Source organism: Bos grunniens, chromosome 3 (assembly GCF_055505025.1).
Source record: "Bos grunniens cultivar Pamir isolate PY7600 chromosome 3, Bosgru_T2T1.0, whole genome shotgun sequence".
In the NCBI taxonomy this organism is placed as follows: Eukaryota; Metazoa; Chordata; class Mammalia; order Artiodactyla; family Bovidae; genus Bos; species Bos grunniens.
In genome coordinates, this window is record NC_141167.1 from 11521647 (window position 1) to 11535657 (window position 14011).

Consider the following 14011-nt stretch of genomic DNA (forward strand, 5'->3'; position numbering starts at 1 on the left):
TGTCATTGGCAAAGCAAATGAGATCATCCATCATGAGTGGCTTAGATTAATTACAAGTTATCTTATGAATCATGTGAATTAAAAGGACAAGTTATGTGCTAGGCAAGAAGGGATAAGGACTGTTGGTTAGGCATCCAGCAGTGTGTTGTGTGTAGGTGATCTGTTTTTACAGAAGAGGAATGTGATGTTCAGAGAGGGTGACTGGCAAAAGCCTTCAGTGTCAGTTCTGTCCCTAAAGCCAGTATGTTTTATATTGTGTTCTGCTGCAATACAGAGTAACTTACTTTGTGCTGTGTAAAAACTGCTTGTCTAGAAGAGATTCCAAGTGTCAAGCCCATCCAAGAGGAAAGGATGCTATCCAGTTCTTTCCTCATGCAGTGATTTTTTTTTTCCTAGCAACTTTCAGAGGGCACTGATTTCTTTGCCCCCAAGATTTCTGTACTATTTTATAGTTCTTCCTCTGAGAGCAGCCAGTACCACAAGGGATGAGGGCAGAGTTACCATTCTTGAAGCTCACTTATTTATCTCTTTGTCCACCTGCCCAACAGATATTTATGGGAGGCTGCTAGGTACCAGGCACTGGCACTGTGCTAGGCACTGGAGCTATAATTAGGATACACAAAAACCTGCACTATGCCCTTAAGAGGCTCATTTGGGAATAAGGTTATCCAGAACTAGGAAATGCATGTGGTTGGGAGAGCCTCATACAACTTGGCTTTTGGCAGAATCATTCAAACTTTTTTGCCTTCCTACATCCTGATATTACAGTTCATGAGCCTTCCTATGAACTCATATGTGAGGTCCCTAGATAACAGTAGATGGGAAAGCATTATTGACATTTATTACATTGGACTGAATTAGAAGGTCCAGATCCTGTTACATCCATGTCAACAAAGAATACAGTGGTCCACCTCCAGCATTCATCACCATGTTTATTCTAGGAGACACCCAAGAAACCTGCAGTCATTTAGGGAGCCAGTTGTAGGGATTTGAGGGTGTGAAAGGCTGTTGCAAAAGTTGATATTCATCCCTGTTAAATGTTGCTAAGGACTTGGATTGTGTATAGTTTAGGATCGAAAATAACTTTTAGGATACAGTGTTTCATCTAGTGACATCTGATACTGTAAAATTGAGGGAATTTTCAGAAAAAGGGCTAAGGATGAGAAGGAAGAAGTGAGGCAGAATTGGAGTCAGATGTGGGCTTGAATCCTATCCATTTACTGTTTGCTGTATAGTAGATGCATCTAATTAGTGCTTTGAAATAACTAATAAATACCTTCACTAACATTTAGGGAGGATTTTCTCAGTGCTTTATGCCCATTCCCTAACTTCACAACTGAGGACACTGAAGCCCAGAGGCTCAAGTGACTGATCTGAAGCCCCATAGTGACTGGAAGAGTACTAAAGATACGATCAAAGTGAAAGTTGCTCAGTCCTGTCGGACTCTGCGACCCCATAGCCTATCCAGTCCGTGGAATTCTCCAGGCCAGACTACTGGAATGGGTAGCCTTTCCCTTCTCCAGGATATTTTTTTCCTTTTTCTCTTTGTCCCAGGGTTTAAAAAAAAGTATTTTCATTATTAACATTCTAAACGTTGCTGATACTAGGGACAGGGAAAAATCATTAATCATTTCTCAGCCTGAATGAAATAGTTATCGTTTCTGTAAGGCAACAAACACTAATAGGCTACGCAATAGCAAACAAAACTTGCAGACTGGGAGAGGGTTTGTTAAGGAAATACTGTAATAGTATACAGGAATGCCTCACCATAGGTCCAGGAAAAGCATCAGCGATTGGCGGGCACAGGGGATGGGGTGAGCGTGAGAAAGGAGAGGGCTCCTGGTCAAGAAAATCCAAGTGTAATAGAGAACCGCTTTGCCCAGTGCCGGGTAAGCAGACCACTGTAGCTGTAGCATAATGATGAGGAAGAGTCTCGCTTGAAGGGAAAGGCAAGGACCTCCCTTTACGCCTCTAGGTTGGCCCCGGAATGGAGTTTGGGCCTTAGAGTGACCAGGCGTTATTAAAGAGTTTTTAACATGGAAATTATTCGATCTGACGTTTTTGTCAAGTCATCTTTTCCCAAGTTAGATTGTACGAGAAATATTCTCCCCAGAAATTGTCAAAACAACTCTACAAATTTGAAGTGATAAACCGTGATGGTCACTCGACTGCCTGCAGGGGAGGAGGCACGTGGGGTGTTCTCAACTGGGCGTGGTGGGAGGGCCTCAAGAAGAAAGGGGGCACTTTCCCAAGACAAGATCAGTCTGGGGCCCTCACAGCTCCTGCACCTCAGACCAGCCAAACTCCGAGGAGGCTCTCGTCCAGGTCAGCGAGGCCGCCCTCCACGACTGCGCCTCGCGCCGGCACGGCCCCGCACCAGGGCGGCGGGAGGAGTCCAACCCCTCGGGTTTGTCTCCGGCCGGCACGGCCGGGTCCCGTTCGCTGTCCCGGGTCTCAACCCGTCGCGCTCGCCCCGAACTCCGCCCAGGCTCGGCGCCCGCGGCGCGACGCCTCCCCTGCGTCCACCGCGCCGGCCGCGCCCGCACCGACGTCGCGCCCGAACGGTCAGGGCGGAGAGGCGAGGCCTGGACGTCTGGCGAGCCCGGGCGGCGGAACTGACGCCAGCGGGCTTCCGGGGGTGGCCCCCGGGGAGGTCGGCGGCGGCGTCGCAGTCGTGGAGGGGCAGTGGGAGCGTAAGCGGCCGTGGGCGACGCAAGTTCCGCACAGAGCTCTTCCTTCTCGCCTCACGCTTCTTCCTCTCTCCTAGTCGCGTGCTGCCTCCCGACGGCCGCTCTTCCTGACCAGAGCTTTCGGAGTGCGGTGGCTGAGGAGAAGCCGTCACCACCCCGCCTCGGGGCCGCGTCAGGGTTCCAGTCGCGCCGCGTCGCCCCCTGCGCCGCCTCCTTGCCCTCAGTGGCGGGCGCCCTTCTCACTCGAAGCACTCCCCCCAGCTCCATGAATGGAAATCGGCTCCGCAGGTGAGTGAGTCAGAGCTGCTGGTCTGTTCGGTGGGTGTAGGTAGCCCCAGAGCATCCTCGCCCCCGGCGCCCCGGCCCAGGTGCGCGAGGTCTGCGCCGTCCCCCCTCCGCCCCCCGCCCAGCCCTTCCTCCGCCTCCCCGCAGCCCCGCCGCAGTTCACCGGGGCCGCGGAGTAGGCGACACTGCGGGGAGGGGGCGCTGCTCTAGCGATGGAAGTTTGGGGTTCCTTAGGGGATATTACTCTTTTCCCTTCGGAGTCTAGAAGGGTTTGCCATCGTTTTCGTTGTTCCAGTTGAAGATATAATGGGGTGTGTGTCCCGTAGAGACAGAGGGTGGCCAGCCTTCTCCCTTATGTATTTCTTAAGGTAGTTGTGAAGATACATTAAGATAACAGACGAGAATTGAGTTTGAAATAGATGTTAGTGCAACGTCAAATGCAAGATGGCATTTCTTCCATCCCTGAGTTCTCGTCTGATGTTCGTGGCAGCTTGGTATGCAGTTCCTGAGGATCTTGGAAATGTCATATCAGCCTGGATCACTGCTTATGTGAGGAGGTAGATCTTAAAATTGCTGACTATATATGTATCTGTTCATTCTTTATTCCCTAGAGAATCGGCTGTCATATTCTTGGAAATTTAGGATTTAAGAAAACTGCTTCTCTCCTTGGGAAAAAATGATAGTCTTGAGGAAAAAATTGCAACATGAGCAATGCTTACATTTAAAAAAGAAAAAGCACTCTTTGTGGTCTGTAATTAGTTGAAGGACATAAGTAGGTGTTACATAACAGTTTGCTTTCCAAATGATCATATTTGGTATGTTAAATTTGGAAGTATGCTTCATCCAGTTACAGATTTATAAAGTAATTTTGAAAATGTAAAGTGGTTGGTGTCTTCTTACTAATAATACCAGAAGTCCCCGAATTTCACATCTCATTTTGTCAATTGATGAGGCAACTGAATATGAGATAGAAAAACTTACATGAGAAACCAGTGACATAATGACAATAAAGATTTTGTTGACTATATTAAGGAGTATAATTGTCAAGTAGATGTGAAAAACAGAAGTTGTAGAGATGGGCTGGGGAGAAGGGTTTATTACAATTTCTATTCTATGGAATTTTCTCTAATCAGTATCTACCATTTCTCTTTTGCATGCTCCATCTTTTTTTTTTTTTTTTCCACCTTTTCATGTCTTCTTGAAAAGGGGAAGTTTGTCTAGACTGTGAAGAGTTTTACTCTGGTTTATCAGTGATTAGTATATTTCCGAAACTGTCCTCTGTTTTTCAGTTTTCTAATACAGTATTTAGGGAATGTGATAATTTGGGAGATATACATAATTTTTACATAATTGTTCATTGTTAAGCCTGTAAAACAAGCATGGAATTTAAATACTTTCCTAATTATCCTAAATTTCCACACACACAAAAAAATTTAAGGTTTTCTTCTTTTTCATCTTTGGATTTTTCATATGAAATTACTCCCAAATACACGAACAACATTTTAGAAACTACTTCTGGAGTCAAATGATTTAGCCAATGGATCCAACTTGCCAAGTATGATTCAGTAAATTCTCCTATAAATTCTTGAGTTATAGATAAGTTTTACCTCTTCTTGCATGGGCCATTGCTGAAATATATACCCATTTAACTGTCTTCACATCTCTGGAGGTATAGTTTGATTTATCAACCATATGGTTGGACATCTTGGAACACAAGGTTTATTCTTCAGTGCAGTTTATACGTGATTGACTGTAATTTAATAAGATAAAGTGTAATTTGGCTTAAGAGTGTCATCATCAAAAACAGAATTTTCATTCTTCCTGAGACTTTTTTCATGTAATTGTTATGCTGCAAGTGAAATTAAAAGCATAGTTGGGAAAAATGTGCAACTGAGTTTAAAATCAAGAGTTTGACAGATGTGTATTTTTTGAAAATTTTAGATGCATATGTTCTCTGATAGTCTATTGAGTCAGTGTTGGATCTTGGCTCTCCAGTTCTGTTCTGAGTTTTTCTTTCTTGTGGAGATTCTCAGGAATCGGCTTATGGCAAAATTTATTAAATTCTAGTTGTTAGGTGGATACATAGAAAACTTAAATTTATTTACATTAGAGGACTTCAGATACAAATTCTATATATGTGTTGCTTAGGGAATCGTTCTTCACTAACAGTTAATATTTGTCTAGTCTCCTTTTAGGCATATAATATTTTAAGTGATTTTTTTAAAGGGTGTCCTGTACAGTGTACTGACTTAGTGCTGTGTGAACTCAGTGATTTAACCAAAAAGCTGCCAGGCACGATTGGTTTTTAAATAATGATAATCAATAGTTTGGCATCTGTGCCTAGGATTCCTTAGTTAGGGGAACTTCTGATGGAACTCTTCTATGCTTTAATTACAGCTGGTTTAAGATTATATATGTTATATTTTCATTCCAAATGAAGTGGGAATAAAAGAAGTAGAAATGTTCATTGAGATAACAGTTCTCCTGGGTAGCTATTTTTTAGGACTGCACTATTCTAGTCTGTATTTTTAGGTAAAATCAGACTAGTGTTGAAGGCAGAGAGAGTTGTATTTACCTTCCAATGGAAGAAAAACATTTTCTGTTATCCTAAATGAATGACAGTACAAAGTAATTTGTTTGATAGTTGTCTTATACAGTCTTGCAAAAGTGAATAGACTGTGTTTCTTAGTTATATTCTTGATTTCCTGTTTGAATGTAGTTTTTTTAGGACTCTGCATTTCTTATGTAATAAAAATCAAGAAAAGTCATTTGAGAAATTTCAAAGGATGTATGGAAGCTAAGTTTGAATAAGATGAATAAAAGTTGTGGATTCAAAGTACTGAAGTATATAATGCCATTAGGTTCTCAGTTTAGTATTTCTTTAATTGCTTGGGAAATGTTTTTATTGTTATATGGATTTTCTCACTTGTAGAGTTTTGTCTTGAAGAAGGTAAGATGCTGCTCTGTCTAGAGGAAACATTGAAAAATTTAGCTAGTGCTGCTCTGAAGTGGCCATTGTAATGTTTTTTCCCTAGTATTTGCTGCTCTTGACTGGTATTGGGACTTATAAAAATGTACAAGATTATTTTGATTTTTGTTTTAGAATTTAATTCCTCTGACAGTGATGGAAGACCCTGAGGGAAAACTGAAAAGGAAACAAGAAACAACTGTTTTCTTCTAAACAAAGACTTAAAAGTAAAGGGGGTGGGGGGGTGGGAAACATATGAAATCTTCAAATGTAATCCAGTCAACATGATGAGACTTTAAAAAATTATCCTGATTTCATCACCTTGGTATAATCTTTAAAGTTTTAAACCAAATTCCAAGTTAATAAATGTGTTAAAGATTTTTTTTAGCTAAATAATTTAGGAAAGTGGTTAGAATAAATAAAATAGTTTCTAAATGCTATTTTTGCTCCTTCAGAGAACTGTATGTAATAATTTGATAATTTAGACTTAATTTATTATTTTCCAGTGGGAACATTACATTTGTTTGTTTCTATATGCCTGGTCTGATAGTATGCAGAGAGGCCAGAGGCCCTGTAAAGGGAACATTTCTGGAAGCATTCTCTGTTGTATGTGGAAAAACCCTGCCTCAGGATAAAATTCTTGCCAAATTGTCATAATCTTGGGTTCTAATTGAATACTATCTTATTTTATATCACAGCCATCTTTCTTCACATTGGGTTTCATAGTCTTAAGTAAAATATTTGAGGATCTCCTTGAAAGATGAATTAAGTATTTCATAATCTAAAACAAAGTTGTAGTCTTGTAAAGCAAGTATACCCCAGTAAAATTTTTTAAAAAAGAAAAAAAAGAGGGCTGCCTTGTCATGTTACGTAGTTGAAAGTCAATAAATAATTATATGAATCTGAAAAAATAAAGTAACATGTTTTTGCTTATAATACTGAAAACCAGGATTTTAACTAATTTATGTGTAGTTTTGTTTTGTTTTAATGGATTGGGAGGAAAAGACAAGTGATCTGTTTTCAGGAAGGTAAAACTAAAAAGATAATTTATTTAAGAAAAGTATTCTTTCCAAACCTGTTTAGTCTTGGTTTGTTGGGATGAACAGCATTCACCAGACATTCCTGCTTCTCATTCAGTTGTCTGGGATACTCAATAGACCCTCATTCTTGGCTCATTAACAAAACAGATGTGAGAAAGAATATTGTGTGGTGTTTCAACCATAGTGGTTATGCTGTTAGGATACATGAACAACCTTTCTGTGTTTGGAGGTTCTGTAGTTTTCTGCCATTATCTGTGTTTTTAATATTAATGACTTTCATTGGCTACCCATTGCTTTAAAAAAAAAAAAAGACTGTTGAGAGTTAGCAAAATCTTGTCACACAACTGATGCTTTCTCTTATATCTTAAATGTGGGCTCTTTGTGATTTGGTTGCAATAAAATATTATATACATTAATCTAGAATGTTAGTTTAATGAAATCGTAGGGAAGAATTCTTTGTTTTATGTCAGCCAGTTTTTCCCACATTATTTCTGAATTATTGAGTTCTTGAGAAATCAGAATATATCTGTAGAATATAGACTTTGGATGTTTTTATATTTTTCATTTTTGCAAGAAAATGTTCTCAACTGTAGGCTTACATAATTCTCCTTTTGAGTCATTACCAATATTTGATGTTTTAACTGATTTCTAAATCTAACAGCAGAAGTTCAGTAGTGTATCTCTCAATTTTAAAAAAGTTGAAGAATAGATTGCAAAATAGGTTTATATCTTAGCAGTGAAGTCCTTTTGTTTGAAGAAACTTCTAGCTTCTGAATTGGGACTTGCTATCTATCTGTATATTTGACATAAAATTACTCAGATTTTTCTAAATTTTTGCTTGGGTGATAATAAGTTTTTCAAAAGTTATCCAAACTTTAATTATAAAATAAATCTCAAGGCATTTCCATAGTGCATGGACTGTTTGTTTTCTGAAGGGGCGGGGGAGGGGGGACGGCGTGGTGGGGGAATGTCTTTGAAAAAATGGTTCCCCATATGGCATCTGAGAAATTTAACCCTGAACAGTCTGGATGTTCTAGAGTGCTGATTTAGCTACAGTGAATATAATAAATGTAATCTGATATGAGTACACTGTGTTTGTACAGGTTCATTGAAAAAATAGGTAGAATTAGTAGATAGGAAGTTATTAAAATCTCATGCCTTGTGAATTTAACTAGTAAACAGACATTTAATTATGTCAAGTTTTGAAGTCAACACAATATATATATTTTTTCAAAACAAAAATAGAAAACTTTTCCTGATTATAAAAGTATATGTTTATTGTTTTTTTAAAAGCAAACAGTATAGGAAAATCTAGAATAGAAATTAAAATAATATGATCTTATAATCCAGAGAAAACCATTGTTAATTTTTTCTTGTATATTTTCTTATATGTCTATCCATCATCATATTAATTGTTTTTAACCTGCTTTTTCTACTCAGTTATGTATCATGGATATTTTTTTCTTATCATTACTTATATCTATGTAGCAATATTAGTTTTACTAATGCATAGCATTTAATTTTTAAATTTGTATTTTTTTTTTTTTTGCCATGCCATTTGGCTTATGGGTTCATAGTTCCTGGACCAGGGATTGAACTTTGGCAGTAAAAGCACAGAGTCTTAACCAATGGACCACCAAGGAATTCTAGCATTTAATTTTATATTATTAGTCAGGCTTAACTGATGGCATTTAGATTTTTTCCATTTTTTAAATAAAATTTTAACTGAAACTTTGGTAAGTATCCTAATATATAGATCTTTGTATGGTGGTCCATTGATTGCTTTAGGATAAATTCCTAAAAGTAGAATTGATAAAATGAAGTATCCCATGAATATGCAAGTAAAAGTTCCCAGTGAAAATCCATAATTTGTTAATAGGCTATAGTTGATTCTGATTTGTTAATTGCTTATTTTTATTTATTTTTGTTGTTGTTGTTCATTGCTTATTTTTCATCAGTCACATTTGCTGTAGGCTGTAATTTAGCTTTGGATTCACAAGTAGAACATGTTAAATTCTTAGGTCAGTGAACACCACATACATATGCTTTGAAAATGTATAGTTTGAGGTTTATGTGGTTAGTTGTTATTTAGCCAATACTTGATATAGCTACCAGAAGAAAAGTTTGGGGTAGAAATTCCTGATAGTGCTTTTTATTTCTATTTAATTACATTTTTAACTCTAGTGGACAATATATGTATTTGTTAAATAACTAAAATATGGTTCAGTGGAAGTTTAATTTATTGTATTGACAGAATTACTTCTTCCATTAATATACATTAACTTTTTTTTTAATACTTTGAATTGATGGTTTTATAGTCAATAGAGTTCTGTTACATTGCTTATTCATGAAACAGAATTTTTATTTTTACCAGTTTGTATAAAAAGTATCAAGCAAAATAATGGTAACGGAATAAAAATGACAGTGTAATATAGTGTAGAAAGCATGGGTTTTGGAGACAAATCCTGGTTCTCAAATTAACATAATAATGATATGCCATTGCAGGTTCATCTATTGTAACAAATGTAACACGCTGATGTGGGGATATTGATAGTTGGGGAGGCTGTGCATAGGTGTGTGTAGCAGGCATATAGGCCATCTCTGCCTTCTGCTCAGTTTTACTGTGAACCCACAACTACTCTAAAAAATAAAATCTGTTAAAAGGAACTAACTGTGATTTTGGGTAGTACATTTAATCTTCCTTAACTTTAATTTCCTTATCTGTATAATGGCATAGTAAAGAGATTCAGTATGCAAAGGAAATACCATTCTTCACTTCCTAATTTGTAAGACATTTTACTATAGAAGATTGAGGGTGTATAGGCAGAACTGTAATAAACTCCCATATACTCATCACCCAAACCCAACATTCATCAACCCGTATCCAATCATGTCCATTCTACTTTCCTCTCTCCTGTATTTTTTGAAGTGTATTCTGAGCATAATATTTCATTTATAAATATCTGCTAAGTATATCTATAAGAGATATAGGGGACTTCCCTGGTGGCTCAGTCTTAAAGAATCTGCCTGCCAGTGCAGGGGACACAGGTTCAAATCCTCTTATGGGAAGATTCCACATGCTGCGGAGCAACTAAACCTGTGCTCCGCAACTACTGAGCCCGTGCTCTAGAGCCCAAGACCTGCCACTGCTGAAACCTGCACGCCAAGAGCCCATGCTCTGCAACAAGAGAAGCCAACAAAATGAGAAACCCGTGCACTGCAACTAAGAATAGCTTCTGCTCACCCAACTAGAGAAAGCCAGTACAAAGCAATGAAGACCCAACATGGCCAAAAATAAATAAATAATTTTTTTTTTTTTAAGAGAGAGAGAGAGGGAACTTCCCCGGTGATTAAGATTCTGGGTTTCCACTGTGGGGGGCGTGGGTTCAATACCTGGTTGGGGAACTAAGATCCCACAAGCTGTGAGATGCAGCCAAGAAATGAGAGATATGTACTCTTTAAATAAGCCACAGTACCATTCTTACAGCAGAATAGTAACAGCGTAATCATTTATATCAAATATCTAGTCAGTGTTCAGTTTCAGCTTGTCTCAGATATTATACTTTATTTTCTTAACAGTTTGCTTTTTAAAAATATATTTCATTTTTGAATCAGGATCCAAATAAATTCCCCACATTGTAAATGATTGTTACATATTTTAAGTATCTCTTAATTTGTAAGGTTTCTACCCTTTCCCCCTTTACAATGTATAGATTGTTTGTTCTTTTAGACTTACTCACAGTCTGGATTTGGCTAGTTCTGTCTTCATGGTATAATTTAACATGTTTCTCCAAGTTTACTGTAAACTTTTGTTGTTGTTGAGTCGCTAAGTCGAGTCCAACTCTGCGGCAACACGCCAGACTCCCCTGTCCTTCACTGTCTCCCAGAGTTTGCTCAAACTCATGTCCATTGAGTCATTGATGCCACCCAATCATCTCATCCTCTGTTGCTCCCTTCTTCTCCTGCCCTCAGTCTTTCCCAGCATCAGGGTCTTTTCGAATGAGTCAGCTTTTCACATCAGGTGGCCAAAGTATTGGAGCTTCAGCTTCAGCATCAGTTCTTCCGATGAGTATTCAGGGTTGATTTCCTTTAGGATTGACTGGTTTGATTTCCTTGCTATCCAAGGGACTCTCAAGAGTCTGCCCCAACACCACAGTTCAAAAGCATCAATTCTTCGACATTCACCCTTCTTTTTGGTCCACCTCTCACATCCATACATGACTACTGGAAAAGCCATAGCTTTGACTATACAGACCTTTGTTGGCAAAGTGATGTGTCTGCTTTTTAAAATGCTGTCTAGGTTTGTCATAGCTTTTCTTCCAGAGGGTAAGCATCTTTCAGTTTTGTGGCCGTAGTCACTGTCCACAGTGATTCTGGAGCCCCCCAAAAATAAAATCTGCCACTGTTTCCATTGTTTCCCCATTATTTGCCATAAAGTGATGGGACCAGATGCCGTGATCTTCATTTTTTGAATGTTGACTTTTAAGCCATTTTTTTTGCTCTCCTCTTCCACCTTCATCAAGAGGCTCTTTAGTTCCTCTTTGATTTCTGTCATAGGGTGGTGTCATCTGCATATCTGAGATTATTGATATTTCTCCCCGGCAGTCTTGATTCCAGCTTGTGATTCATCTAGCTCGACATTTCGCATGATGTACTCTGCATTTAAGTTAAATAAGCAGGGTGACAGTATACAGCCTTCACGTACTCCTTTCTCAATTTTGAACCAGGACCTAAAACTTGATCAGATTCAGGGCATTCTTTTTCTCTTTCTTTCTTTCTGCCCACGCCTTGTGGCATATGAGATCTTAGTTCCTTGACCAGGGATTGAACCTCCACACAGTGGAATGGGAAATCTTAAACACTGGACCACCAGGGAAGTACCCCCAGAGCATTCTTTTTGAACTTCACAAAGAATCAGTCAGGTTTTTGTTCCCAGCACTTTGCTAAAATTGCTCTTATCAAAGTCAACAAATTATTCGTTAAGTCCAGTGAAAGTCACTCGGTTGTGTCTGACTCTTTGAAACCCCATGGACTGTAACCTGCCAGGCTCCTCTGTTCGTGGAATTTTCTAGGCCAGAATACTGAAGTGGGTAGCTGTCTCCCCTTTACTTCTCCAGGGGATCGTCCCAACCAAGGGATCGAACCCAGGTCTCCTGCATTGCAGGTGGATTCTTTACCATCTGAGCCAGCAAGGAAGCCAGTTAAATCCACTAGTCAGTTCCCAAATCTTAATTTTGTCTCTTCACCCATATTTTATTACATTGCTTCCTTCTCGAAACACTGCTATTCCACTTGTCTTCCTGACTACCACATTCTCTAGGTCCTTCTCCAACCTTATTGGCTATTACTTTTCTTCTTCCTTTGCTGTTTCATCTTCATCTCCCCAGTCTCTAAACATTGGGAGTTTCTCAGGATTTATTAATATTCTTATGTATCCTGCCACAGTTTGGGTGATCACCTCTGGTTCAGTGGTTTCAAAAGCCACTAATATGCCAAGGACTGTCATATCTACATGTCCAGCCTATACCTCTTAAAGTGTCCTAAAAATCTTCTTGATTTCTTCTCAAAACTTTCTATTATTCCTGAGTTATTCCTATCAGTATGTGACATTTCAAATTCTTTTAGTTGCTTAGACCAAAAAGCTTTTAGAGCTCTTTTCTTTCATACCCCACACCTAATCCATTAGCAGTTCCCACTAGGTCTCTTGTCTAAATATTTTCCACATTGACATCATTCCCATAGCTGCTACCACTGCTGCCCTAGCCAACATTATCTTTTGCCTGGAAAGTTGACTGGCCTACTAACTGATCTCTTTGCTTGTGCTTTTACGCATAATTTTTCAGACAGCAGTTAGAGTGATTGTTTAGAAAAGTTTAAGTCAGATCATAATGCTTCTAGATTCAGAACCCATTGTTGATTTCTCATATATCATAATCAGATCCAAAGACCTCATGGCTTGCAAATCCCGTGTGATCTGATCCCCCATTATCTTTCTGACCTCATCTCCTACTATTCTCTCCTGTTCACTTTGCTCCAGGCAGAATGGTCTGTTTGCTGTTCATTGAATACCAGGCAAGCTTTTTGCTTTATACTTGATTTTTCCTTTGCCTGGACTACTCTTTCAGCTATCTATAATACATGACTTTTTCTCTCACTTCTGTTTTCTGCCTCAGTTCAGTTCAGTCGCACAGTCATGTCCAACTCTTTGCAACCTCATTGACTGCAGCACACCAGGCCTCCCTATCCATCACGAACTTCCAGAGCTTGCTCAAACTCATGTCCATTGAGTCAGTGATATCATCCAACCATCTCATTCTCTGTCACCCCCTTATCCTCCTGCCTTCCATCTTTCCCAGCATCAGGGTCTTTTCCAATGAGTCAGTTCTTTGCATCAGGTGGCCAAAGTATTGGAGCTTCAGTTTCAGCATTAGTCCTTCCAATAAATATTCAGAACTGATTTCCTTGAGGATTGACTGGTTTGATCTCCTTGCAGTCCAAGGGACTCTCAGGAGTCTTTTCCAACACTACAGTTCTAAAGCATCAATTCTTCAGCACTGAGCTTCTTTATAGTTCATCTCTCGCATCCATACATGACTACTGGAAAAACCATAGCTTTGACTAGACAGACCTTTGTTGGTAAAGTAATCTCTCTGCTTTTTAATACGCTGTCTCGGTTTGTCATAGCTTTTCTTCCAAGGAGCAAGCATTTTTTAATTTCATGGCTGCAGTCACCATCTGCAGTGATTTTGGAGCCCAAGAAAATAAAGTCTGTCACTGTTTCCATTGTTTTCCCATCTATTTGCCATGAAGTGATGGGACCAGATGCCATGATCTTAGTTTTTTGAATGTTGAATTTTAAGCTAGCCTTTTCACTCTCCTCTTTCACTTTCATCAAGGGCCTCTTTAGTTCATTTTTGCTTTCTGCCATAAGAGTGGTGTCATCTGCATATCTGAAGTTATTGATATTTCTCCCGGCAGTCTTGATTCTGGCTTGTGCTTCATCCACCCCAGCATTTGGCATAATGTAC

General features: G+C 39.1%; 1 protein-coding gene across 21 annotated transcripts in view; it reads left to right on the plus strand.

Moving 5' to 3' along the window:
• Positions 1-2626: 2626 nt before the first annotated feature.
• LOC147374984 (protein argonaute-3) overlaps positions 2627-14011 on the plus strand; it is a 136292-nt gene continuing 124907 nt past the window's right edge. For 20 of the 21 annotated variants that reach the window (XM_086379182.1, XM_086379250.1, XM_086379279.1 and 17 more), the window contains exon 1: positions 2627-2978. In XM_086379182.1, coding sequence (XP_086235308.1) covers positions 2960-2978 — 19 coding nt within the window. In that variant the 5' untranslated portion in view covers positions 2627-2959. The remainder of the gene's footprint in view (positions 2979-14011) is intronic. The other variant, XM_086379204.1, reaches the window with a different exon arrangement.